General features: G+C 39.0%; 1 protein-coding gene across 2 annotated transcripts in view; it reads left to right on the forward strand.

The window, feature by feature from the left end:
• Nucleotides 1–26,324, forward strand: part of BRWD3 (bromodomain and WD repeat domain containing 3) — a 64,159-nt gene that overhangs the window by 12,375 nt on the left and 25,460 nt on the right. For both annotated transcript variants that reach the window (XM_052814112.1, XM_052814113.1), the window contains 13 exons: nucleotides 97–195; nucleotides 7,294–7,454; nucleotides 9,290–9,511; nucleotides 11,141–11,241; nucleotides 11,953–12,023; nucleotides 13,183–13,283; nucleotides 15,105–15,145; nucleotides 19,228–19,332; nucleotides 21,454–21,607; nucleotides 22,135–22,269; nucleotides 23,132–23,260; nucleotides 23,661–23,886; nucleotides 24,575–24,745. In XM_052814112.1, coding sequence (XP_052670072.1) covers nucleotides 97–195; nucleotides 7,294–7,454; nucleotides 9,290–9,511; nucleotides 11,141–11,241; nucleotides 11,953–12,023; nucleotides 13,183–13,283; nucleotides 15,105–15,145; nucleotides 19,228–19,332; nucleotides 21,454–21,607; nucleotides 22,135–22,269; nucleotides 23,132–23,260; nucleotides 23,661–23,886; nucleotides 24,575–24,745 — 1,716 coding nt within the window. The remainder of the gene's footprint in view (nucleotides 1–96; nucleotides 196–7,293; nucleotides 7,455–9,289; nucleotides 9,512–11,140; nucleotides 11,242–11,952; nucleotides 12,024–13,182; nucleotides 13,284–15,104; nucleotides 15,146–19,227; nucleotides 19,333–21,453; nucleotides 21,608–22,134; nucleotides 22,270–23,131; nucleotides 23,261–23,660; nucleotides 23,887–24,574; nucleotides 24,746–26,324) is intronic.

Below are 26,324 nucleotides of genomic sequence, written 5' to 3' on the forward strand. Positions count from 1 at the left end.
GTGGTGCTTGATGCTCTTGATTCTAAGAAGAATAGGTCAGCTGGACCTGGTTTGGCCGATTGTTTCACTAACCTGCTGTTAATCTTGCCGGTACAGACTTCAGACATACGCTATGGAAAGGATCTGCATTTGCAGCTCTTCACAGGGGCCGGCCTCCCGAACTACCTGTAAATTATGGGAAACCACCGAACGTGGGTGAGTTCTGAAACATACATAAGGTGTTTTTTGTTGGTTTTTTTTTTCTTCTCTGTATTTTTATTACTGTTCCAGCTGAAAGTTACTCTTACTGAGTGAAACACTGGTATGGGTTTGCATTAATGGCTTTTTTGACATTTCACTGTGAATTAGTCTGAAAAAGGTTTCTCACTGACAGCAGAATAACCCTTTTCGTATTACTTAGGCTTGGATATTCCATAATGTGTGTACACATGTTAAAACATTGCGGCCAAGTTGAAAAGCTTTGCACGTTAACTTCCTGTTCAGAGCTCAATGTGCTTGAGTATTTTTTTATTATACACCTACATAATATGTACATATGCTTATAATATTGAATAGGCATGGTCACAGGAGCATGTAGACGATCTTTTCATTCAGGAATCTTAGCCAGAACACAGCGCCTGGCTCCCAGGGAACTTTTTTGACTCAAGAATTCATTTTAGTTCGATTATGACAGAAAACAGACGGCTTGCAACATCCCTGTTCAAAAAGGAAATAATCACCAAACCAACATTTGTATTACTTCAGTTTCACTTGTCCACATAGTTGGATAAAGAGCTTGTATAAAGCATAGATATACGTAGGCATTCAGCTTACATATCATCAAAGAGCTTCTCTGTTTTGCTTGAACTGAAAAGTATTTTCCTTGTATGGTCTGAACTTTCATTAACTATTTTTATAGCAAACAAATTTGATTCTTACAGGCATAAATATAAGTCCTGTTGGTCATGATTTGTGTCTTATTAGGGTATTTGATCTGTATTTACCATGTTAGTGTTTGTGCAAATATATAGACTTTTCCTGGTTTCTTAGGGAATCCATTCACGTATGTTTCTCCCATCCCTTTGGAGACGTAGGGATGATGATGGCAGTCTTCTGTTTCTACCACGTCTGTTCCTCTATTTGTGCTTCTGCGCTTTCTCTCTCATTACTAAAAATTGATCTTTGTCAGACACAAAAGTGACAAAGCCTGGGCTGTTTGTGGTTGAAATCGATAGCACGCTTTGCATAAGGTCTGTGGTGTTGTGGCAGCAGTGTGATGGAATAGCAAAGTTAATTATGGGTCTTCTGTATGAAAAAGAAATGGCCATTTGCCTGGAACTAGTGCGTAGGGAACTATTGCATTAGTACTTTTCCTGCTTTTGTCAGATAATTTATGAGTCATACTGTGGACGTTAAAAAAAGAAAACTATTTCCATATATTAGTATGGTTACTTCTGTACACATCTATGTATTTATTCTTTTAGGCTGGTTCTGCAGTTATTTTATTGTTAGCAGTTGGGCTGATGGATTACCAGTAGGCTAGATTATAGATTTATTGCACACACTCAACTTCTGTAGTTGTATTTCTGTAAGGACTCCTGGATCAGTTCTTTCATAAGAGGAGAATCAGACCATGTGGTTTTGGAATATGCAGTATTATTAATGAACCATACTAGCAGATTGGACTTCAGCATTTGTCATGCTTTCATGACAAAGGTCTGCACTGCTTGCTTGGTGACTGTTTAGTGACTTAGAGAACAGAATGATTTGTTGATTTTGGTGTTTTCCTATGAATCATTTTTTAAGAAATGCAAAGGTGTTATATGGAAAAGGGTCTTTTATAGCCAGGAATGAATTTCTATAAGTATGGGTTCTGGGAAGAATACAGTCCTCCTTGGTGTAGATACATAAACTACTAGTAGGAGAGGAAAATGCATCTAAAGATTAAAATAAGAAGTTGACTATACTTAAGCTGTACAGGAGGCAGGAGTTTGGTTTTGGGATTTCCCATTCTTAATCATGAAGTGGAAGTCACAAAATTCTTCTGTGTATATTTGTGCAAAACGGGTGCATTTTTCTGGTGAGTAGTGACAGCCACAGATCCTGCAGTGTGTGTGTGTGTGTGTGTCTTGTTCTAAAATACAAGGTGAAGAAGTATTCCCAGCCTCTTTAATATTTTGGTGTAATTGTGAGTTCCCATAGTGTGCTGGCTTAGATTGAGTTTTCTGGAATTACTTGCTGAAGTAGTTGGGCTGAAGTAATAGACACCCATAATAATTTGTGTTCACGAGTGAGATGTAATGATTATGTAATTGCCAGTGTAGACTGGTAAATAAGGTATAGAACTAGCAGCTAAAAATATTCTTACATTGTTTCCCTTCCAGTAATAAAGATTTAAGCTTACCACCAGAAGTGTGTTTTTCTGCTGTGAGAATGGGATTACTTGTGGTTGCCCTCCCAGCTGGAAGAGTCGGTAGCTGCAGTGGTTTGCCTTTCCATCTGGTTGGGGTTGGGATGCGACCTTGTGATCTGTACTCCAAAATAAAAGGTCATGGACAGTGGAACTGGAGCAAGAAATCAGTGTTGCCTTTTCCCAGCATGTTTGTGCAGAGCCAGGAATCTTCTGGCTGGGGGAGTCTCCGAGAAAGTGCTGACCTGTGGAAGTCGTTCTCAGGCACATGTTGTTTGTGTGTTGAGTCTTGGAGGTCTGTGGTGATCTGCTGGGGGAGGAGAGGAAGGGAAAAATGCTGTCGTAGCTTTATGCTGCTGACAGGATAACAAGGTGAATACAGTGATGATGGTCTTTTAGACTGTTTCTTTGCAGGTTTTGCAGTAGTGGTATGTTTAGGACACCCTTTGTGCTCTTCCAGTCAGAAAGCTGAAAGATCGGTCATACAGTACCTCAGCAATGGGAGTTACTCACATATGATAAACTTGCTTTTGAATACTACTTTGATTTTGTCAGGACTTTTTTTTTTTTTTTTTTGGCAGGCAACACAAAGCAGATTAGAAAGAAGGTGGTTTTCCCTCTTTTGTTGATTACCAGAGCTGTTCTAACCCGAGTATGAAAATCTTTATGTGGGTAACAGTTGTTAGTGAAAATAACAGAGAATTTGAAACCAGAAAGTTCATTGCGTAGTCCCAATGAACAAGCAATTCAGCTCTATGGAAATTTACAGTCAAGGTGATCCAGCTACCTTAGGCCTGCCAAATAGCAGTGCTCTGATGAGGTCAGAAATCAATGATGTTTCTCTGCTGTAAATGAGTTCCGTGAGGTCAGCAGCTATGAAAGCTGGAACACTTTGTTCTTTTGGTGCTTTTACTGGGTCTAGCTGTCTTTGTGGCCACACATCCACTCTCTGAGAAGATATTTTGCATGTGTGAGCCAACTGTGTTTATTTCCCAGCGTTCTTACGAAATCGAGACTTGTGTTTCTTCTGCACACTGTGAGTGGTACCCAATCTTCATGCTTGATCAGGCCCTGCGATGAGGTCACAGTTTACTCATCCCATGACCTGGCTATGTAAGATGTTATGTCCTCTTTATGAAGTTGTAGTGCTTATTTCAGAGGGTAAAATAGTATGTGAAGTCATCACCATTGATACTAGAGAAACTATTTTTAAGACAAATGTTTGTACTATTATTCTGTTTTCTATTTTTTGCTTGCAAAAACTGGAGTGAGGCAAGGGTTTATAGGGAGAGGAAGAATTGAAGCAGTTTGAAAACTGCTGCAGCTAGGTGACTTTGTCCATGCTGAAATCTTTTAATTCCTTCTGAAGCTGTGACTTAACTTTGAAATTTGTGATGCCTGATGATTGTTTTTTAAATTTCGTTTTCACTGATGGGTTATTGTTGCAGGGTTTTGGTTTTATCCTTCCTAGGTGAGCTTTCTTGCAAGGGTTTTTACATTTGTGCTGTTACTGCTAGTAGAATGGATTGTGATTCAAGAATTACTGTTGTACAGCGTGTATGGCTCCCCTCTGCCCCCTGCAACTGTGCCCATACTTGCACTAAGAACTCTAATTTTCCTGAAGGTGTGATCTTCAAGGACCAAGGACTGTGAGAAAGAAAGAGAAAAATGCATGCATTTTACCATGTCACCCTCGGTTAGTACGACAGGTTGGCAGTTCGAGGAAGCACTGGTGTGCGTCTGTAAGCCAGGGCTTTCCCCAGCATGCCAGGAGCTGGCTCTGCTGGTGCCGAGGTGGGAGCAGGGAGAGAAAGCCCACCTCTCATGGCAGCATCGGAGGCATTTCTGCACCGAGGTAGGAGGCATTTCAGCAGCTGGAAGTGAGGAACTTCATCTGAGAAGGTGGCCCTTCTGTTTGTGGACAAAACTAACTTACTTTTTTTAACAAGAAGGCTAGATATGCTCACTTTTTATGTGAAATAACATCAATGCAGTTTTCAGAGTTTTTCCTGGCAGGGAATAGTGAGGGGGTAGACTTGGCAGCTCTTACGCCCAGTATAGCATGAAGTACAGCAGCTAATTAGATAGGTTGCTAAAAGTTTTTAGGGCTACTATGTTGCTACTTCTCTGTGTGGGAATTGGGTGGGTTTTTAGTGCTTTTAGGCCTTATGAGTGCAATAACTTTATTGTACTGAAGAAAACAAAGTTCATGGGGATTTTTGTCATGTGTGGGTAATTCCCTATTTAGATATTGTGTATTAATCTTCCACCAAAAAATAGGAGAACTGGAACTGGGGTGGTTTGTTTTGTTTCGTTGCGGGTTTTTACTTTGCAGTGCCTTTGAAGGCAGTGATAGTTTATAAAGTGTGGGAAGACAAAAATCTCAGTCACAGCTTTGCGTGTGTGGCATAGGTTTCTGGTATGCCCTAAGCATTTTTATAGTGAGGATCAGATACATTGAATACATGCTACTTTTTGTTCAAAGATGCTGTTGCTTTGATAAAGATGGTAGTTCTGTATTTCTCTGAAACTTGTGATTGAAGCGTTTCATAAGCAGTGCTTTTTATTCTTTAATTATCCATGGGAGACTGAGGAGTCTTGTCCCCATTGTGCAAATAGGGAAATAGACACAGAAAAAAGTGAAATTACTTTCACATCCTCTGAAGCTGAACTGATTGCAAGTCTGGGAATCGACCGGAAAAGTTAGGCGCCAAGGGCCAAATGAAAGGCTGTGTGAGTTAGGTGCCTGACTATTCGCTGTACCTTTTAGAGTTTCCTTCATGTGATTTACAACAAACAGCAGCGGTAAATTTTCAGAAGGATTGCATAGGAACACTGTAGTATGCAGAAAGTATTGTGATTATTGGGAATATTTTGAGATGCGAGTATACCTTTTTGATTCACGCAGTTCTTTGTGTGCTTAAAAAAAAAAGTGTTCAAAGCCATCTGAAATTGTTTAAAGGCAGATACACTGTTATTATTTACTTAAGTGATTTAAGCATTGAAAGGCACAGCAGAGTTACCATATTGCTAAACAACTACATCTCTGTGTTGTCGTAACAGTGTCCACAGTGTGGGGGAAAGGGAGGTGTAATATTTTTAAGAACTTAACTTTTAAGATGGCATACCTAAATAGTAAACAGAGTAATGTGTAGGCAAACCTGACGGTACCTTTGTACAGCATTTATCACTACAGGATCTCTGTGCCTTCCTGTGGGGAAAAAGGGTTAAAGATTTCATTTTTACTTTGCTAGGGGAGACAGTTTCATGTAACAGTTCCTCTGTAATATCAGGTATCAATTGAATAGTAGGTTAATAGTAAATTAATTTGGTTTAGTGTGTTTTGCTTTTTTAGTATTGCTGAATATGTGTTTTTACATGAAAAACAAATATTGACTGAAGGTGAGGTCACGCTGGGAGCCTGACGACTTTTGCAAGCATCTCCACCTTTTATGGAACTTTTTTTTTCTCGTATGTAGTGTTTCAGTTGCATTGAGTGATTAAAAATAGTCCAAATTTCAGAGCATAAAACTGAGAAATGAAAATACTTTCTGCAAATCTGGAAACAATTTATTTTCCTTGCCCATTTATCTCTCTGCTTGCATATAAATACTTCAATTGCGTAAATTTACAGAAGTGTTATGGGTTAGTAACCCTTTGAAATGATGCTTCTTGACTTTGTAGATTTTTTTTTTTAACGTGTTCCATAATCTTTTTTGTGTAGATAGGCAATGATACGATGATACAATTAAGAAAATGGGTCAAGTTGTTCACTGTACTTTTAAACTAAAGGACTGAAAGGCACTAAAGAGCTTCGTGCCGCTCCTGTGAAGCCCTGCCTACTTCAATGTGCAGTAGACAAGATAAGGGGTTTCTTCGGGGAGCCTGCTATCGCAAGGACTCAGCAAAACCCACCGATATAGCAATGTTAGATCCTTAAGTGCCATTGAAGAAAAACTCTCAAAACTTTAAAATCCAAAGTTCAAGTGGTATAAATTAGGATAGGTGAAATTCAATACCCCAAATGATCTCAGATTATGCATCAAATCAAAGATTAGAATTAGGATCTTTCTGTATTCTACAGCCATAAGGCAGCAAAGGCACATGAGTGCCTGTTTTCTCCTTTTCTTGTCTAGTGGAAAGATTCATAGTTATCATCAGTGAAACTGCTAACAGTGCTTTTTTACATGATGTTTTTCTGTATTTAGATTTCAGGCTGTTCTTGTAAGCACTCCTAGGTTTAGCAATATGAAATAATTTGTTGTTGTTGCAGTTTTTTCTTGTGCTTGCCATTCTTTTGACTGGGGCTTTTTCCATTGGTGCCACATATTTCTTATTCTTCAGTTACATTGCCATAGAAATGCATCGATGTTGCTGCTGCTGCTTATAATGAGAGAGGTTTTGTGAGGAACACGTGGAAGACCATTGACCCTCACGTATGATCTGGAACTCATTTCAAAGAAGGATTTTGATCACAAAAAAAGCACTTAAACTATTATTATACTCCAAAAATAAATTTGTCGTAATTGTTTTAAGGAAATTATATGTTACTAATACCATGTTTGCCAAATCCATACAGAATAAATGTACCTGTTGCCTGTTCATGAATTGAACACTTGGAATAACTTCTAGCTGTGATGGGAACTCTTTATTTTGCTTTAATTTTTGTATAAGAAAGCAGGTGCAGTGTGTGGTGTGGTAGATGTTGAAAGGCTTCATCAGCAGTGGGCTTTCTTTTTACAAGACTGTATAGAATGTTCTGATAAGGTGGAAGGGGCTCCAATTTATGGATTATAATAATAAAGCTGTTACCAAATATTATATTTGATTTAATATTTATTTACTTTGAGCTCTGGTCAAAATTAATGTATTAGTTTTCCTCTTGTTTTGTTTTTCTCTCCCAGTAAATATAATTTCTGCCAGGCAATTAACTGGATATGGACGTTTCAGCCACTTGTTCCCAACGTCCACCTACCAACACATGAAAATGCATAAGAGGATTTTGGGACATCTATCATCTGTTTATTGTATAGCCTTTGATCGCAGTGGGAGAAGAATTTTTACAGTAAGTTTAAAAATTTTACTTTTCTTGGAAGATTGCTTTGCTTGGTTTGATTTCTTTCTTTCTTTCTTGAGTCCTGCAACAGCCTTTTAGTCACTGATTGAGATGCAGACATGGCTTCCAGAAAAAGAAGGGAAGAAAAATCTTTAAATGTATGGAAAACCCATCTCTTTCTATGCTAATTTTCACTTTTCACTTGACTTGGTATTTTAAAATTGCTCATGGCTCTGGTAGACTGAAACTTAGTCAGCTATTTGCTTCCCCATGTAGAACCTTACAGCAGGATTGTTCCGGTCCAAAGCTTGCAACCCTCACTTGAGACGTGCTCATTCTTCTTTATTTATCATCTTTCTTGCTGAATGGCACCTGCAGTATTCTGGGATTTGGATTTAATTTGCATGCTGCTTGCTGGGTTAAATCTTAACACTTTTTTTAAAACTACGTTTTACCTTTTGGTAACCTTGGAAATGCTGGCAATCCTTTCCTTACATTTCAGTAAAAACTTGTTGATGAATAGAAGACCTCATTACTTCATCTGCAATTTACTTCTCAACTAAATTTACTTTCTAGAACTTGTAGTACGTCAGTGAATATATGAATATTAGTTTAAGTTTTTCTCCAGAATATATTAACATACATTTCTGTGATACTGCCCTTGCTTTTTGTTGTGCATATTTAAAAATGAACAGCTTTTTCAAATTAATAATGCATCTTTTAACTGTTAATGTTAATCTCTGTCTTGTCTTTGCCCTTGTCTCTTATCAATAGGAGTTTAGAAACAGATTATCTGGCAGGCTAATTGTTGTCTTTGTGTTCTTGCTAGCTTCTCCACTCATTATAAATTGGTCAGGTAGAGATGTTGTTAATGATAATTACTCTGGGTCACAGTGAGGGCCCTTCCATTTTTGTTTATGCCATAAAGAAATCTTTCTCATCTGCAGTTATATGAAGAACTGAAAGTGATTTGTGTTCAAATTTAGCTGCAGTTAATAAAATGTAATTTAAAGTCAAATGATGTTGATACTGCAGTTAGTTTTATTGTGTTATGTTCCTGAATATATAGTAGCAATCCTAGCCCCTAGTGTTAGTATTCTTTGTAGTATCTGAATAGTGGAAAGGTCTGTGAACTGTCTAAAAATTCTTGGTAATATTGGGATTGAGTATGAAATTAGGTAGCTGCTACTATAAGTAAAAATATTTTACAGTGATATGCATTGGATATGCTTTTGAATTGTGTCCTGTCCTGAACTGAAATCTCACTGACATAGCATTTCAGTTGCATGTGATGTTGCACGGTTTCTTTCTTTGAGTGGTCCAACTTTCTTCCGTTAACAGAAATTGAACCTCATGGTACAGCTGCCTTACAGCTTCAGGAGCACAGCAGAGGCTCTGAGATCCCTCAGATGCTTAAGTGCTCTTTTTCCTTAGAGCTTAAGTCTTATGATCACTTTGATTTTACTACTGGCTTGATCTGGTTCACACAGATAAATAGGTCTTTTGGTAGTATGTAATGAAACATTTTATCTTCTTAAATTTACTTTAATTACTACCGAACTGTACTGAGAGGAGTTGTATTAACAGCAGTAATCATATCTTAGTATGAAACATAAGACAGTGGCTTCTGTTTTAAAAATATCTAAATCCCTGACCCCACAAGGTGATTCCCAAACTCAGGTAGTTGTGCCTCTGTGGAATCCCACTGAAGTTGTTCTTCTGGCAGGTTCATGACGCAATAGTGCTTTAGATACCTGTTTGTCTACAGTGCACATGTGTATTACGCACACATAAAACATGTATGTTATTTTATATAATCTTTGGAAATTTTTGTGTGCCATTAGGGGTCAGATGATTGTTTGGTCAAAATCTGGGCTACAGATGATGGGCGCCTGCTCTCAACGTTGCGAGGACACTCAGCTGAAATTTCTGACATGGCTGTTAACTACGAGAACACGCTGCTTGCTGCAGGCAGTTGTGATAAAGTAGTCCGAGTATGGTGTCTTCGAACCTGTGCCCCAGTCGCAGTGCTGCAGGGCCATTCAGCTTCCATTACTTCCATACAGGTAAGGAATGACATTTTTTTCCTAAACCCTTGAATTAAAATGGTACTAAGAGATGTGGCTTAGCAATCGGGGATCAAGTATATCTTTTCATCTCTGGCGCCTAGGTTTGCCCCAACTCGAGGGCGTTTTTTCCTGGCAAACTCAGTCCTGTGCAGTGGCCAACAACTGCCTGAGGGGATGATCCTGCTTCTTCCAGCTGCCTTTAACTATGTGGTCCCATTGCTGCTTCCTTAGATCTAGCAAATGCATGGTTACCGAGAGCATCAGATCAACTAGCTGAGCCAGGGAGACATGGCTGGCATCTCTGGTGGTAGTCCTTGCATAGCGGTTGAACCAACAGTCGTGTGTTCGCAGAGAATGTTTATATTCCAGAGGAATACTGTCAGCTGAAAATCCTTATTCCACATTGCTTATTTGCTCGTTATCTTAGCCTGTACCATAAAGAGCCATTCTGGACATTGTACCATACATAGACACTGCAGCAGCTGCAGTACAGGACAGATCAGGGTTTGCAGAGAATCTGTGCTTGTGCCCATGCAGTTTCAGTTGTGTGGCAAGTGCCCAGTGAGCAATAGCGGAGCAGGGCAAAGAAAAAAAGACTAAACTGCCAGCACCCAGTTGTCTAGTGGTGGCACAGTCAATAATGGCTAGTAATTTGCAGTTTATTTGCTTTAAAAAACCCACAACTGCCAGGCAGAAACCTCCAACAAAACAAAATTCCAGGATAAAAAAGACAATCCCTGCAATTTCGCAGGTTATGCACATAGAGGGGAGAACACATGGGGAACGAGAATCCCTCTGTTCTGGAGCCCTGCTGCCTTAGATTCATCACAGTCTTCTCCAACATGCCAGTAGTCCCTGGGAGTCTCATTTCTCCCCCTCTTGCCTACACTTCCAATTTCATCTGATTTTCACTATGCCACAAGTTAGTTACTTTAAGGTGATTGTTTTGGAGACATATTTTACAACCTAGTTTTGTATATTATTTGTTAATGTGATATGTTAATGCATCACTCACAAGCTTTTTGTAAAACTCTGGTAATTTAGAGAATAATCACGATCAGTTATGGCTTTTTGAGGAACCAGTGCTTGATCCCTTTATCAAAAACCAGATAGCCAGAGGTTTAAAGGTATTGCTGCAGTTACGAAATTAAAGTGAGAGACTTTGGAATGAAAAGATTTCCTACTCCTTAGAGAGGCAGAGGAGAGGTTCAGGAAGAAGGAGGGAGTGGAAGTCCTACTGTGCTGCTGGTTTTTGTTGGGCTTGGATGCAGGAATCATTTTTGTCTTTGTTACCATATTTGATCCAGTCCTATCACAGAAAGAAGTAATTCCTCATCTTGTTGCCCCATTAAAAGGGTCTAGGCTTGTTTCATTTCTCCAATTTACTAACTTTTGTGTGGTAGAAACAAAGACTTGCTAGTCAAAATGTAGGTGTTTTCCATTTCCTCAGCTTTATTTTTATGGAAGCTCAGATTCTGTGATTATCCCTCATACTGCTCTCTGTACTCCCGGTGAGAAAGCTAATATGTTCGTGAAAAAGATTCGTATCAACATCCATTTACAAGTTTCCAGCATGTAAGGGGAGAAAGAAATTAGTTGGTTTAACTGTTACAACTTTATTTTTAGTTCTCTCCGGCAAGGAAAGGAACAACACGATACCTCACTTCTACTGGTGCTGACGGAACAATCTGTTTCTGGCAGTGGCACGCTAACACCATGAAATTTAAGTAAGCCTGTTTAGATAATTATAATTATCTTGAATAAAGGACGAATTTATTTTGAGTTTTAGCATGGAGAGGAATGCTGAGATAATTAAATAAGGGCATGTTCTTTCTCAATAAACAAGTTTCTCGGGATATGTTCTCCCATAGACACGCTGTGCAGGAGTGCCATACCAGTGTGTGGGGCAGGGAGAGCTTTCAGGGAGTCTATGGCATTACAACCCATAGGGGAGGCAGAGATCAGGGCTATTATTTCTGGGTTTTGTGCTTTGCAAGCCAGTGTTGTGGAAGAACTTTCAGCTTTTACGTTTAGGATTAAATCCTTGTCCAAAATGTACAGGCAGAAGAATTTATTTGCTTTTAATCAGAACACCACACATATGTAGATGACATCAAACTCATACTCAATAGGGAGTAAATGTTATTAGACTAACCGTTCGCCAGGTTCTGTTTTAAATAGATTTGAATTGGTGAGTATCGTGATAAATAAGTTAAATACTCTTTTCAATTTAGAAAATGATAGTTTTCTTACTAAATTAAGGAAGAAAATTACTAAAATGAAAAATAAGTTTTAGCAAGCTTAGGTGAGAATTCTGAAATAAAGAGACTTAGGATGGGCCAACTGACCTTAACCTGCTGAGCTGCAGTGCACTATTCTTGTTGAACGGCATCGGAATAAAGTAATGAAAAGTAAAAATGTTGTGTTGTTGCATATAGGGATCGCCCTGTAAAATTTGCAGAGAGGTCCAGGCCTGGTGTTCAGATATCTTGTTCATCTTTCAGTTCCGGTACGTATGCATTGTAAGGTAGCTGAAAGTATTTTATGAACTATAATTCCTTTGGTGACAGGACCGTTACTTCTTTTTTAATACAAATGGTATTAAACCCCTTTTCAGTTAATTATAGCACTGTCAAATTGTGATTGTTTGAAATTTTCCATGCTAAGCATCTGCCTCAACCTGCTTTTTCTCTCTTTTTTTTTTTCTATAATTTAAGATAAAATGTCTTGATTTACTTCCAAGGAAGACTATGCTTTCAGTCTGTTGTTTTGCACATCAGAGATTTTTCTTTGTAACGTCCTTTCAAGGTTTTATCTTGTAAAGTTTTTGAGTGAAAAGTTCTTGAAATCTGGCAGACAGGTGGCCTCTGTTCGAAGGTTACACTTTTGCTAATCTTCCAAATTTGGCTAAGTTCTGGGAGGATCATTTCGATGTATTTGAAAATGTTAGCTTAACTGACATCCTTTGTTGTGGCTTTGAATTCTCAAAAATAGTGATTTTTAGAAACAAAATTATGTAATTTCTCATTAATTTTTGCTATCTGAAATTGAGAGCTGTTCTAGAGTCATGTGAGCCTTGCCCACAATCCTTTTTTAAAACCAGAAATCCTGAAATAACTAAAACCATTTCAATGCAGTAAACTACACAATAGTGCCCTTTTTGTGCAAAATTGTAAATAGAACAAACATTACAAGAAAATAGCTTAATCACTGACTCCTGATTCAGCCATAATTTCTCTGATGTGTGTCAAACAGATGTTGAAGGTGTGCTTAAGTATTTTCTTTGATATTTACCAGTGAGAACATGAAACTATTCACCATCTAATTTTCCACATAGGCTGATGAAGAACGCTGTGTTAATTTCTGAGGCAAAGCAGAATAGTTTGTTGGATGAATGTTGTAACTTGCAATATTCTCTTCCTTTGGTCAGAAAGGTTTGCAACTGGAAAATATTGTAGAGCTCATAGTTCAAAGCTGATATGGTCTGAGAAAATATAGATCAAAGCAGAATTTGTCAGAGTTAACCGCTTTGTTCAGGACATATGTTTTGATTACATTGAAATTTTCTGTTTAAAACTGTAGTTTGCGGCTTTGACAATAAAGCAGTAATTAAAGTCAGTTGTTCCTTGGATGGCTTTTCTTCTCACAGAAAACACTGTCTTTCTTAGGTGGCATGTTCATTGCAACAGGTAGTACTGACCATGTGATAAGAATTTATTATTTGGGCTCAGAATCTCCGGAGAAAATGGCTGAGTTAGAATCTCATACGGTAAGAGACAAATTGGAAAGCAAATCTTTTTTTCCCCGGCTTTACCTTATTTCAGGAACTTCGATTTTGTACATCCTATTTGACTTGTTTTCTGTCTTTAGAGCTGAGCTGGCTCTCAACACTCTGGTATTTAAATGCCTGAAAATTTGTGGTATGTTTATTTTTAAATTCCTCTGAGGCAGGAGATGTGTGCAAAATATGCTTTATGTATTTAATTCCCCCAGCAAACTGAGGGACTAGATGATTTTCCCATATTCTTGAAGAAAGTCTACGTTGGAATGAAGAATTAAAGCAGTTTTCATGCATGATGTGAATTTTCCTATTAAATTTACTCTTGAGTATTTAACTTTAGTTGTGACCACAAATCCGCATAACAAGAAAAAACAAAGTAATTCTGGTTTTAGAGTGTGCAGTCAAACTTTGGATCATGATGGTAATTTCATTTAGAAAATAAAGCAAGCTTAAAAGCATCCTTTCTCAGGTAATGCAGAAGGGTTCTCGTAAAAACTCAAACTATTTAAAATATCTGTACAATGACTTTCAATGATAGTTTTCAAGTTCGAGTCTTGATAGCTTTTATTAAAACTGTTGAATGTTTCAGTTTTAATGAAACCCCATAAAGAAGCATCACTAAAGCAATATCAAATCTTTCTTCATTTCTTAGTTGTTACCGAGAGCAGGTGATGATTGCGTTATTTATTATGTGCATGGTAAACAATATATCAGAAAGGCAAGCTTATAGCAACACTGATAGGGCTGTCACTTGTGAGGAGTTCAGAGCATTTGTCTTTGAACCTTAATAGCCCAGCTGCCCACCTTAACAATATTTTATGGATTAAAGGTGAGGTCTAAATTGATTCACTGAACTTCAGTGGGAGTCATGGGTGTCACATTTAAGTCTCAGACCTCCAAACCAACAAATCTAACAAGTATTTTGCTCACAAAAGAAAAAATGTTTTCTATATTCAGCAGTTCAGATTTGGAATAAACCGTAATTCCTTTTATTTTTGAAAGTCTGCTCTTCTTCATACCACAGACTTCTGTCAGCCCACCCCTGAAAAAAAATCCTGAACTGGGCACTTGGTTATCAGGAGCTAGAGAGGTCAGTGGGAGTGAAGATAGCAAATGCATGTAGCCAACACAAGTATTTAGCAAAATAAAAAAATTGCAAAACCATGTCTAAAACATAACATTTGTTTCTCAACAATTTAAAAGTGGAAATAAAGCCAAGGTTTGCATTTTTTTGATGAAATGTTTTGATGCACTTTAACATTAGGTCTAAAAATTGCAAATCTGCTGTGATTATTTATTCGGTTAAGTGATTCTTTCTCCATCTTGTTGAGTGCTGTACCTACCAGGCCTTGTGAGCTCCTGAGGTTCCTTATTCCTGCTAACTCTGTGGAGCCTAAAAGGTGCAGAGTTCCCCAGGCAGAGCTTACCCCGGGGTGTGTACGGTCCTGTGGCACTGTGCAGGAAGACTGTGCTCAGGCAAGAACAGAGCTGCTGCAGCTTCTTCCTCCTGAAGGTCTAAGTGTCAGGGAGACTGAGTCAGAAATCGTTTCTGTCTCTGGGCTACTTCTGGAGCAACACGAAACCGTCACCTCTCTGAAGTTTTCTATTTCAATGTTTAACACAATGTGTCTGGGCAAGTTTTAGCTTCAAATGTGACTTTTCTGTTCTTGAATTTGTAAGATAGTATGTTGTAGGAGGTGTAGGGGAAGATGCAATTTGCTAAATAGAAGCTCATCGTTAAGATCTTTTTGGATGAGTGTTTCAGCTTACAAAGCACTTACAACTATTTTTTTCCTCTCTCCTATTTAGGACAAAGTGGTTGCAGTCCAGTTCTGTAACAATGGTGACAGGTGAGTGGCTGTCCTGGGATTTTGACATGAGAATTATGGTATTTAATTTTCCAAATAACTTGTCAGAGAAAATTTGGTGCAACAGGACCAAATGGGCTCTGATTAATCTAGACAAATTGCTTAAAGTACATTGCGAGATGTGTGTCATATCCACAAACTTGGACTTGCTGCCTTCGGCTATAACAACAAAAATGTTCTGTAACTGTGCTTTTCTTTTGTATTTTTTTAAACTGAGCAAATTGGAAACCAAATTTTGTATCCTTTCTGTGTAAGAGTGTCTTACTTCACAGGTAGCCTTGTTAAATACAGAAAGGGTTACTTCTGGAGTAAGAGCATTATAATAAATGTACTTTGAAGCAAAAGTTAGAACTGTTACACATACATGGATGGTCAGACAAGTAAGTCTGCAAGGAGCTGTGGTCTGATCTTCATTAAAGGAGCCTCTGTTGCGAGGTGCTTTTACCTGGTAAAACATCTGAGTATATTCATTGTTTATAATGGGATCAGGGATTTGGTTTCTCAATTACTTTTCTTTCTTATTTTTTCTTAACTAGAACATCAGGTTAAATGTGGGGGAAAAAAGCTTGTTGGCTTTATCATTTCAGTCCTGTTAGAGCAAGATGAAAAATAAGCACATACACGTTTGTTTCTGTGTGGCTGTTGTTTGAGTTAGTGACTTTTGGGCATCTTTTTCTGGAGCTGCAGGAAACAAAAGGGGTAACATGGTGACTGTACCACATGTCTGTTTGCCAGCCATGGCCAGTGCTGATGGCCAAGTTAGAGGCAAAGGGGAGGCCAAGCTACCAATGACAGTAGCACTTTTGGTAGCTTTTACATTCAAAGCAGATATATTGCCTTGTTTCTGTACTGGGGCACGGATGAGGAGGCCACTTCTTTACCAACTGCTCTTGCTCTGTCCTCTCTGTAGTAAGTAGTACGGGAATGTGACACTCTGACTTCCAAAAAAGTATGCTCTTAGATTAGCATCTGAGCAATGCTGTCTGCACTGACCGAAAGCATGTACAAACTCAGTGCAGTCATTTATGAAAAGAAGATAAACATGAAAGGGGAAATAAGACTTGGTGTGTTGTCAGAAGTGAAATGGAAGGAAATCAAGGAAATAGTGGCATCTAAATGATGAGTATCATGCATAATGAAAACAAGGAACTGTAGAACTACCTTTTATCTTGGGGGGTTTTGTTTGGGGGTTTTTTTTCATTACTTCACTGTGCTCTTATTTATGATCCATATGAGAATCATGTTGAAGCTGATAGTGTTGTTGATAGATTATGTATATGTTTGGGTTTTTTGTTAAAATTTACTTGTCTTGCATATGTTATCTGTATCATTTATACCAGCTGGGGACCAGAAAGCAGCCAGCGATTAGCATAATTTGAAAACATTTTCCAAATAATATGACATTGCTGATATGTTGCTGAAACATAAGGCCATCCACCCTTTACTATCTGTCTCATTTAATTCCTTGGTGAATGATTTCTTTTGCAAGTCCCTCTCTGGGCACATTGAAAAAGAAAGTTGTCTCTTCTGGTGCTCAAGAGTTCTGAAAAATGTGGGAAGAGTGTTTTCATAAACACACTCAAAATTCATAAGAGCTCAACTTCTGTGAGGTTCTAGAGTGATAAACATGATAGGATGAATAAACAGGCCCTCATCCCTCAGCTTGTACTTTAGTAACTCTGAAATTGCCAGAAAAAACCAACCCCAAAAAACCTGACTTACTTCCAAGGGGGAATAAGCAAAGAATAGCTCTTCAATGGGATGTAAAGGTGCAGTTGATCCTCACATCCCAAATTTGGATCCAGGAGTAGATGCTTAGTAGATAAAATTCCCCTGCTTAATTTGTCTGCATTTGAAATTAAAACTCTCCTTTACACGTGTTCTTCTCATTACAATTGTTTGGCTTTTTACAAGGATTTGGATTTTTTTTATGTAATACTTCAGTAGTGTCCTACCATATTTTTGTGGTGTCTCCTTGCAACCCACTATCTTTGGTCTTCACTGAGTCACCAGTACATCTGGATAGCTTAACATCACCAAGTGTCACGTTCAATGGGTTAATCTTAACATTTCCTGGAGTGAAGACTGTGTGAGTCTGTGTTCATTTATGTGACTAATGATGAGCTACAGTACTTACTTTGACTAGTTTCTGGAACTGAGTATATGGGACAGTTACTCTACACGCACATCACATGCTCTCTGAACTCGCAGTCCTTGGTTAATTGGTCTGCTTTATTATTCATAATAATTTACTTATCTCTGATGACATACCTGGCAAATATGTGAATTTCTAGGCAAATATGTGAATTTCCAGTTAATTGGTTTAGATGATAACAGTAGTCATGTGGTCTTAAAGTTTATGAAGCGAACCATTCCAACCTGCAGAGCTTTCAGTTTTTAAAACTGTGCTAAGTCAGGATGCTATCTCTTATGCAGCAATGAAAGTCAGGATGCTCATGATAAAACGTATAAAGGTGCCTATAGGCATGTTTGTGTGTCAAACTTCTGCAGCACAGCTGTGTTGGAGGGTGGCGTGACAAGCTTTGATTAGTGATCAACATGTTAATGTAAATGAGCTTATGCCAGCTTTTGCTCATATTCCTTATTTTGCTTGGCAGGAGGTTTAAGGGATATGTGCAAGCAGGAGCCTTCCAAGCAAAACTGTAGCTTTGCCAGTGGAACTGCACCTGTACTTGGAGATCTTTGTCATGTAAAATTATGTGGGAATGTACTGCTATAATTGTACTAACAGTTCCTTCCAAGCACTGTGAGAGCGCAGGTCTCAGTGGGGGTATTAGGTCACATAGTCACTGAAAATTATATGCTATAGTGATGCTTTTAATGGAAAAGTGATAGCTTCCTTTTTTATCTTAATATAAAGAAGTAAAAACAAAAAGAAAATAAACTTGTCACAAGCATTTTTTAACCGTTTTTCATCATGATGAAAAAATTCAGATCAGGGAAACTGAAAAGGGGAAACAATCTCTTATTAAAATAAAATTGAATAGGCTTGCCTTTTACATGTAATTTTGTATGTAAAAGGAATATATTTTTAAAGGTGTTGGCCATCCTATGAAAATGTATTACTTGAGGAGCTTTTTTAAAAATTCTCAACAAAAATGATTTCTGTGACATTGATAGCCAAAGCATTATGATATAGCTAACTGCATTTGCTGGATGCTTGAATTTTTTAAACAAGGAGGAGTTTAAAAAAGAAAATACTCATATTCAACTTCACAGGCAGGGCTACCTACTTGTGTTCAACTTGGGTATTTCCCTTCCCTGTCTTCACCCTCTCCCTAAGTTAATGTATTATAATTTATGCTAGACTCCTGGCATGCAGTTTTTCTTTCTTTGCTGCCACTATGAACTGCTCCAGAGATTTGCTGATGTCATTAAAAAGGGAATGTGCAGCTTGTATGAATTACGACATTGAAGTCATTCCAAGGCCATCTGCTAGCTGTAACCAAATGTAATTAATGTTGTGGGATATAAACTCTTTTGTACCGTACAATATCTGATATGAAAATTGTAACCTCACTGTCTTTTAATTACATTCTCTAGATCAGAGATGCACAAACAATATAAAGAATAAGTGTTGAAAAAAGATTAAATACATTCTAGCTTCTGTGCTGGTGTGAATGGGTGTGCTCTTGGCTTGCCAGTGTTCTGTAGCTGCCTGTTTCCTGTGGCAGTAGTTCATGGATATTTTATGAGTTGTTAAACACGCCTATGTGTGGGCATATATAGAGTAAGACAAGTATATATATACCTGTGTACATGTGTGTGTGTGCACGTTTGTTGCAGAGTAACATAAAAGTAAGTGCTTGTAGTGATGTTTTCTAAGGTGAATGACAAGTCCTCTGCCAAGCTCCTAAATATTCTTGCCACAGGATTTAGCATGCCCACACTGTTCCTGAGGATGGAAAACTCCATAGCGAAGCTACTGAATAGTGAGAAAATAAGATCTTATGATGGGCATGTGGGTATTAGACCAAAAGCAGCGGTGACTTATCCTTATTCAGAATTTCATTACTTTTTTTTTCTTTTTTTTTTTTCCATAGCTTAAGATTTGTCAGTGGAAGCAGAGATGGAACAGCAAGAATATGGCACTATCAGCAGCAAGATTGGAAGAGTGTGGTCCTGGATATGGCTACTAAAATGACAGGGTAAACCAAACTGAAACAGAATACGCTTCATAGCCACGTTTACACAAAAACCAAAATCTTCCATCGTATTGAAAACTATTTATTTACTTCCATTTTGAGTTAATTTCAGTGCATGTTTTTCGTGTATTGAAAATGCCGTGGCTCTATCTGTTAAGTTACACAGTTAATTAGGCCCCAAAAGAAAAGATTAATACATTGGTAGTTCCCTACTCCAATAGTTGCGGAATATTTAGTATTTTATATACAAAGTAAGAATGTCAAACAGAGTTCATCTCACAGAAAGAGGTTTTAGTAGAACCTCATTGATCACATGCTGATATGCTAATATATATGTCCAGCATGTTTCTTAACATTGTACTTTTCCTTAAGTTTTCAAGTAAGAGGTGAGATATGGTGATTTGGTTCTCAGGTTCAGTTAGGGTTTCAAGTTTTTCTTTTTGAGATCCTCAAGTGACTTCTGTAAATGGCCTTGTAATTGAATATGCACAATAACAAAAAGCAGAAATGGAGAAATCTATTAGGCATTTTGCTTTGCAGAATTCTTTATATTTCATATAGTTACATTTTTAATAAGTTAGCTGTCTGTGGAGGGTTAACCCTGGCTGGATGCCAGGTGCCCACCAAAGCCATTCTATCACTCCCCCCACCTCAGCTGGGCAGGGGAGAGAAAATACAACAAAGGGCTCGTGGATCGAGATAAGGACAGGGAGAGATCACTCACCAATTACTGTCACGGGTAAAACAGACTCAAGTTGGGGAAAATTAACTTTATTGCCAATCAACGAGAGTAGGGTAATGAGAAATAAAACCAAATCTCAAAACACCTTCCCTCCACCCCTCCCTTCTTCCCGGGCACAACTTCACTCCTGGATTCTATACCAACCCCCCAGCGGCGCAGGGGGACGGGGAATGGGGTTTACGGTCAGTTCATCACATGTTGTTTCTGCTGCTTCATCCTCCTCAGGGGGAGGACTCATCACACTCTTCCCCTGCTCCAGCGTGGGGTCCCACCCATGGGAGACAGTCCTCCACGAACTTCTCCAACGTGGGTCCTTCCCACGGGCTGCAGTTGTTCATGAACTGCTCCAGCGTGGGTCCCTTCCACGGCGTGCGGTCCTTCAAGAGCACACTGCTCCAGCGTGGGTCCCCCACGGGGTCACAAGTCCTGCCAGCAAACCTGCTCTGTGGGCTCCTCTCTCCACGGGTCCGCAGGTCCTGCCAGGAGCCTGCTCCAGCACGGGCTTCCCACGGGGTCACAGCCTCCTTCGGGCATCCCCCTGCTCCGGCGTGGGGTCCTCCCCGGGCTGCAGGTGGAGATCTGCTCCACCGTGGACCTCCCTGGGCTGCAGGGGGACAGCCTGCCTCACCGTGGTCTTCCCCACGGGCTGCAGGGGAATCTCTGCTCCGGCGCCTGGAGCACCTCCTGCCCCTCCTTCTGCACTGACCTTGGTGTCTGCAGGGTTGTTTCTCTTACATGTTCTCACTCCTCTCTCCCGCTGCCGTTTCTGTGCCCGCTGTAACTTTTTTTTTCCTTCTTAAATATGTTATCACAGAGGCACTACCGCTATCACTGATGGGCTCGGCCTTGGCCGGCGGCGGGTCCGTCTTGGAGCCGGCTGGCATTGGCTCTGTCGGACATAGGGGAAGCTTCTAGCAGCTTCTCACAGAAGCCACCCCTGTAACCTCTCTGCTATCAAAACCTTGCCACAAAAACCCAATATGCTGTCGAAGTATGATTTGGATTTATTTAGCACGTTCTTGCTCATTATAGAATTTACTCATATTAATGACTGATAAGAAAAATGCCTTGTAGGAAAAAACTTGATAGAACTGAATTGCTTGAAAGAAAGAATTGGGATAGGCAAGGGTGATCGCTTAAGAAGAACAGAAAAGAAACTTGTCCTTTTTAAGGAAATAAAACTCTATAAATATTAGTGGTACTGAATATTTTCTCTATCCGGTTTTTACTGCTACAGAAGCCATCCTTCATTCTCCTGCATTAGCCAGTAGTCACGGTGGTGGCAGCCATGCTGTCCCTAATTTCATACTGAATTAGCACTGTTAAACGTTTCTGTATGTCGTTACTGATTTATTTCTTCTTTAAATTATTGATTTCCTTAGGAACAATGTAGCATCTGGGGAGGACAAGGTGACTAAACTGAAAGTTACTATGGTGGCTTGGGATAGATACGATGCCACTGTCATCACTGCAGTCAACAATTTCCTTCTCAAAGTGTGGAACTCGTCCACAGGGCAGCTTCTTCACAGCTTATCTGTGAGTAAAATTCAAGTGGGTAATCCCAAATGGTTATAGTTCAACTCTGAAAATGATTTGAGGCTAAACTGCATCATCATTCCCCCTGATGAGGAGTGTTTTGTCTTGAAGTATGCCACCTGTCTTATATTTATTGGGAGGAGTATGTATCACGGGGAAAGGAGCTGATGACCAAAATGCTGCTAGACCCTGGTGATTGCTGGGTGACAAGGGAGCCCTTTGAAGGCCACCATTTGTGCCCAGATTAGAGGGCCGCAGCTGTCCTCGCTGCTGATTTCTTCCTCCTCCCCATCCCTGTCCATCTCAGCTGTGCTGAGCTGCAGTCCGAGGCACTTACAAAGTGGGCAGAGATAATGCCAAGCCTCTGACAGAAATGTTGACTAAGTACAGTTCTAGTCTAAGATCCAGTAAATTGAGCTGTCATGGATGACTACCTGAACTGAGATGTCCTCACACTAAATACTAGCGTGTTTGGAGATATTACATGGAGAAATATTACTTTCTTTTTCACCATGCTTTCATTGCAGGGTCACGATGATGAAGTTTTTGTTCTGGAAGCCCATCCATTTGACCAAAGGATTGTACTTTCGGCAGGTCACGATGGAAATATTTTTGTTTGGGATATAGACAAAGGAACAAAAATTCGCAATTACTTTAACATGGTAAGAATGATCAGGGAAGGGTTGGGGTTTTATTTATTTATTTATTTGGTTAGTTAGCTAGTTAGTTATTTCCACAATTGTGTAAAACTGATCTTAAGGCAAAAGCAGATTTCATTATATACCTATTGTGACTAATGTTACAACAGGATTAGGGGAAAACTCCTACATACTAAAAAGAAAACCATGTACTCTTCAGTAAGCAATATCAAGGTATGTTTTTGCATATTGTAAGTGTAGCAGCAAGTCTTTCATGGGATCTGTTACATCTGAATATTATTCATGTGTATGGGCATGGTTATACCGTGCAAAAGATTATAGTGACATCCAGGGTAGAGCAATGAAAACCAGTAAGCCTGCGTGTTGTAGCACAATGCTGTGGTCTGGGAAACGGTATGGTTGGCTCTGTGCTGCATTTATCTTAATGCGCCCAGTGCCAGGTTTGTTGGTTTGGTTCCAGTGCTGAGCAAATGCAGCTGTACTGCTTCAGGACCTGAGCTAGCCTCTTGGCACTTGGGGCTGTGAAACCTGCTTGTACGGAGCCATGTCTGAGATCTTTGGTGCAGGCTTGCCCTATGTCTTCCATTAACATAAAATGTAGACTTCTAGGTCATTGTTTCAGAACATGCATTAAAAGTTGTACTGAAATTTCAGGACAAAGAGAAAATGCAAGGTTTTACTTCATTGTTCAGGGGAGCTTTAATAATTAAGTGGAAAAAATATAAGTGCACATCAGTCTCGAGCAAGATGAGAAATTACACCGAATTAGGATTACATACTTTTTGGAGCACAGGTGAAATTTTTGTAAAAATGCTCTTGCAGAGAATGCATGATTGTGAAAGGAATGCTCTGTGCTTGTATACAGATTGAGGGCCAAGGCCATGGAGCTGTTTTTGATTGCAAGTTCTCACCAGATGGACAGCATTTTGCCTGCACAGACTCTCATGGACATCTGCTACTATTTGGGTTTGGATGCAATAAATATTATGAAAAGGTGGGTTAAATTCATTTTAAACTCTTCTGTGTCTTGACCTAATTTTGTCTTAGAAGTATTTGTGTTACAGTTTATTCTCTTGCCCTGCCCCAGACAAAATAGTAATTAGATCGTCAAGCAGTTGCTGTTTACCTTAATCAAAAAGATTTAGACAAGAGAATCTCTAGACAGGGAAACAAAGCATTAACTTCTATCTGTTCACCTCTGTTGGCATATTTTACTATTGAATTTTTGCATCAGGCCTTGGTAGTAAACCACATTTGTGGTAGGAATCTGTTCTCCGTCATAACATTTCTTCTGCTGATCCTAAGTGTAGGAGTTGTGGTATGGGAGCCATTCCAAAGCAGCAAGACAGCTGCAAATGGCCATTGATTTATTTACTAGATTGCTTGTCTTGCAGATTCCAGATCAGATGTTCTTCCATACGGATTACCGACCACTGATCCGTGATGCAAATAACTATGTGTTGGACGAACAGACTCAACAGGCTCCACATCTTATGCCTCCTCCATTCTTGGTGGATGTTGATGGAAATCCTCATCCCACGAGATTCCAGCGGCTGGTACCAGGGAGGGAAAATTGCAAGGATGAACAACTTATTCCTCAGCTGGGATACGTAGCTAATGGTATGCTGTCTAAAACTCATGCATAATAAATGTATTGCACAGTATTGAGCACCAGCTCAGTAGGATAGTGCTGTAAGGATTTGTTTGTTTCAGTTGTCTTCTCAAACTAGTGGTTTAAATTCAGTATAGAGGTAGAAGAGGAGATAGGGTGGCTTTATGGCATAAAGGAAGTGTATGGAATTACCCTGACTGGAGGCAAGATGAGGAGACTGCAGTATTCTGAAATCTGTGGACTTCTACCAGGTGTATGGCAGCATGCATGAAGTATTGTCCTATTAGCCTCAGTGTAACTGTGTATGTGAGTAAGGAAGCAGGAAGGTAAGAAAGATATTGAAAAAATAGCTTTTGTTTCTTAAAACAGGTTTTTTCCTTGTAGATATAAACTTTTGCAAAATGCTGGTCTCCAGAAGAGATCTTCCATTATTACCTACTGAAGCATTATTTCTTTCTGCTGTTTTTAAGGGTTTGTGTTTATATTTTATGTGTGGTCTTTTATTTTAGGTTTTTATTATAACTTCTCTTTTAAACTTTGCCTCCATTTATTATATGAGAGCAGAAGACCAACTGGTGATCAGATGTTTTGCAGAGCAGACAGACAATTGTGCATAATTTTAAGTTTGATTGTTTCTATGGTGTTTAGTAAAACAGAAATCATTTTGTAAGCAGTTGTGGCTTTATTCCTGTCAAGGTGATGGTGAAGTAGTTGAACAAGTCATCGGGCAGCAAACTAATGACCAGGATGAGAGTATCCTTGATGGAATGATCAGAGAGCTACAGAGGGAGCAAGATCTGAGACTAATTAATGAAGGAGAAACTCTTCCAAACCCTCCACTCAATAGATCCCACTCTGTCAATGGAGGTAAGTGTCCCTTCTTTACCTCCATCATTTCTTTTCCTAAAGCACCGTAATGTACTAATCAAAATATTTTAGTGTAAGTTCTGGGACTATGTCTTTGAGGATGCTTTTCTGTCTTGTTCTTACACACCTTGTTAACCTGTGTGGAGCACTTGGACATTCAGCTGATGCTAGCAGAGGAATTAAAAGTTTAAGGTGCAGCTGAGGGCACATAATGGTCTGACTGGGCTGTATCTGATTACCTAGAACTATTAGACTGTAATTATTCCTGTTATAAACCTTACCTAAAAAATAAACATAAAGTTCACTGTGTTGTCTTGATATCAGTCACCACAAAGATGATACTTTGTAACTGCATAATGTCAAGATAACAGTGTATAATTAGAGAATGTCAATGGAATACAATGTTGTGACAGACTAATGGCTTCCTGTTGCAGCATAAATGCTAAGGCTGAGCATCAGTGTTTATAAAATAAATGTGTCTGCTCTGTCTTAGTGTTTCCTTAGAAAGCTTGAGATCATTCTCCTGGTAAGTGTTCTGCTGCTGTGATTTTATTTTTAATACACAAAGTGATTAAAAATTTAGACCAAACTCAATCAGATGTGAACAGCTGACTGTGAGGCAGCTTACTAAGTGCAGTTGATGTAAGAGAGCAGATGCTGTGGACTTGTGCTGCAAGTCATCCTGAGCTTTTAAAAAATTTACATCTGCTAATAAATTAGTTCTAGGTTAAATGACTGATTACGCGTTTGAATTAGATTTCCTGGCAAAGCTCATTAGGATTGCTAGATTTGGAGTTGCTTGTCTTTAAATTCAAGAAGGAATAGGAAAAATACTAGTGAAAGATGCTGAAAATACACTTGCTTTGATCTAAATTGGTATTGTCAAGAAGGTGGCCTAGAAACCAGCTTCAACTCACAAGAAGTCTCTTCTGCTTCTTATGGTAGGTTGATGTGTTGTGCAGTCCCCGTTTTCAATTTTATTTGTATGTCCCTGTAGTTGTGTGAAAGGGAATCTCCAGGTATGAGTGGTATAGAAATTAAAGTAGTTACCTTGTAGAACTTCCATTGATCAGTGACTTTCCTACATGAACTGCCCATTTGTGTAAGTTAGGGTATGTATACAGTACCTGATATTTTAATAGCCAATATTTTTATATAGGTTTGCACAACCGTGAATGCAATATATTCATGTGGTGAACTATATATTGAAGCATGTGGAAATTGTGTTGATGCATTCCCAAATGATGAGATAAATTAAGGCAATGATGCCAGTGATTCTGATATTATCAGCCTTTTTGTCTCACTTTGCTACCTAAAGTGTCTGTTTTCTCCTGAGTATGTCACACTGTGTTGTACCACCTGACGAAAAGCCCAGAGAAGGAGCGGTGCCTGTGGCACAGTAGATAAGTGTTACAAACACAGCACAAATGGAGGTAGAACAGAAACCTTAAACCTTGCAGCAGTCTATTATTTTAGATGTCAACATCATCTCTTCCTGTACAATAGAATTTAAGATTCATGATTTCAGAGCCTTTAAGCAGTTGGCAAGACTTTGATTTGAAGGTCACTTAAGTGCCTT

This window comes from Harpia harpyja, chromosome 18 (assembly GCF_026419915.1).
Source record: "Harpia harpyja isolate bHarHar1 chromosome 18, bHarHar1 primary haplotype, whole genome shotgun sequence".
NCBI lineage: Eukaryota > Metazoa > Chordata > Aves > Accipitriformes > Accipitridae > Harpia > Harpia harpyja.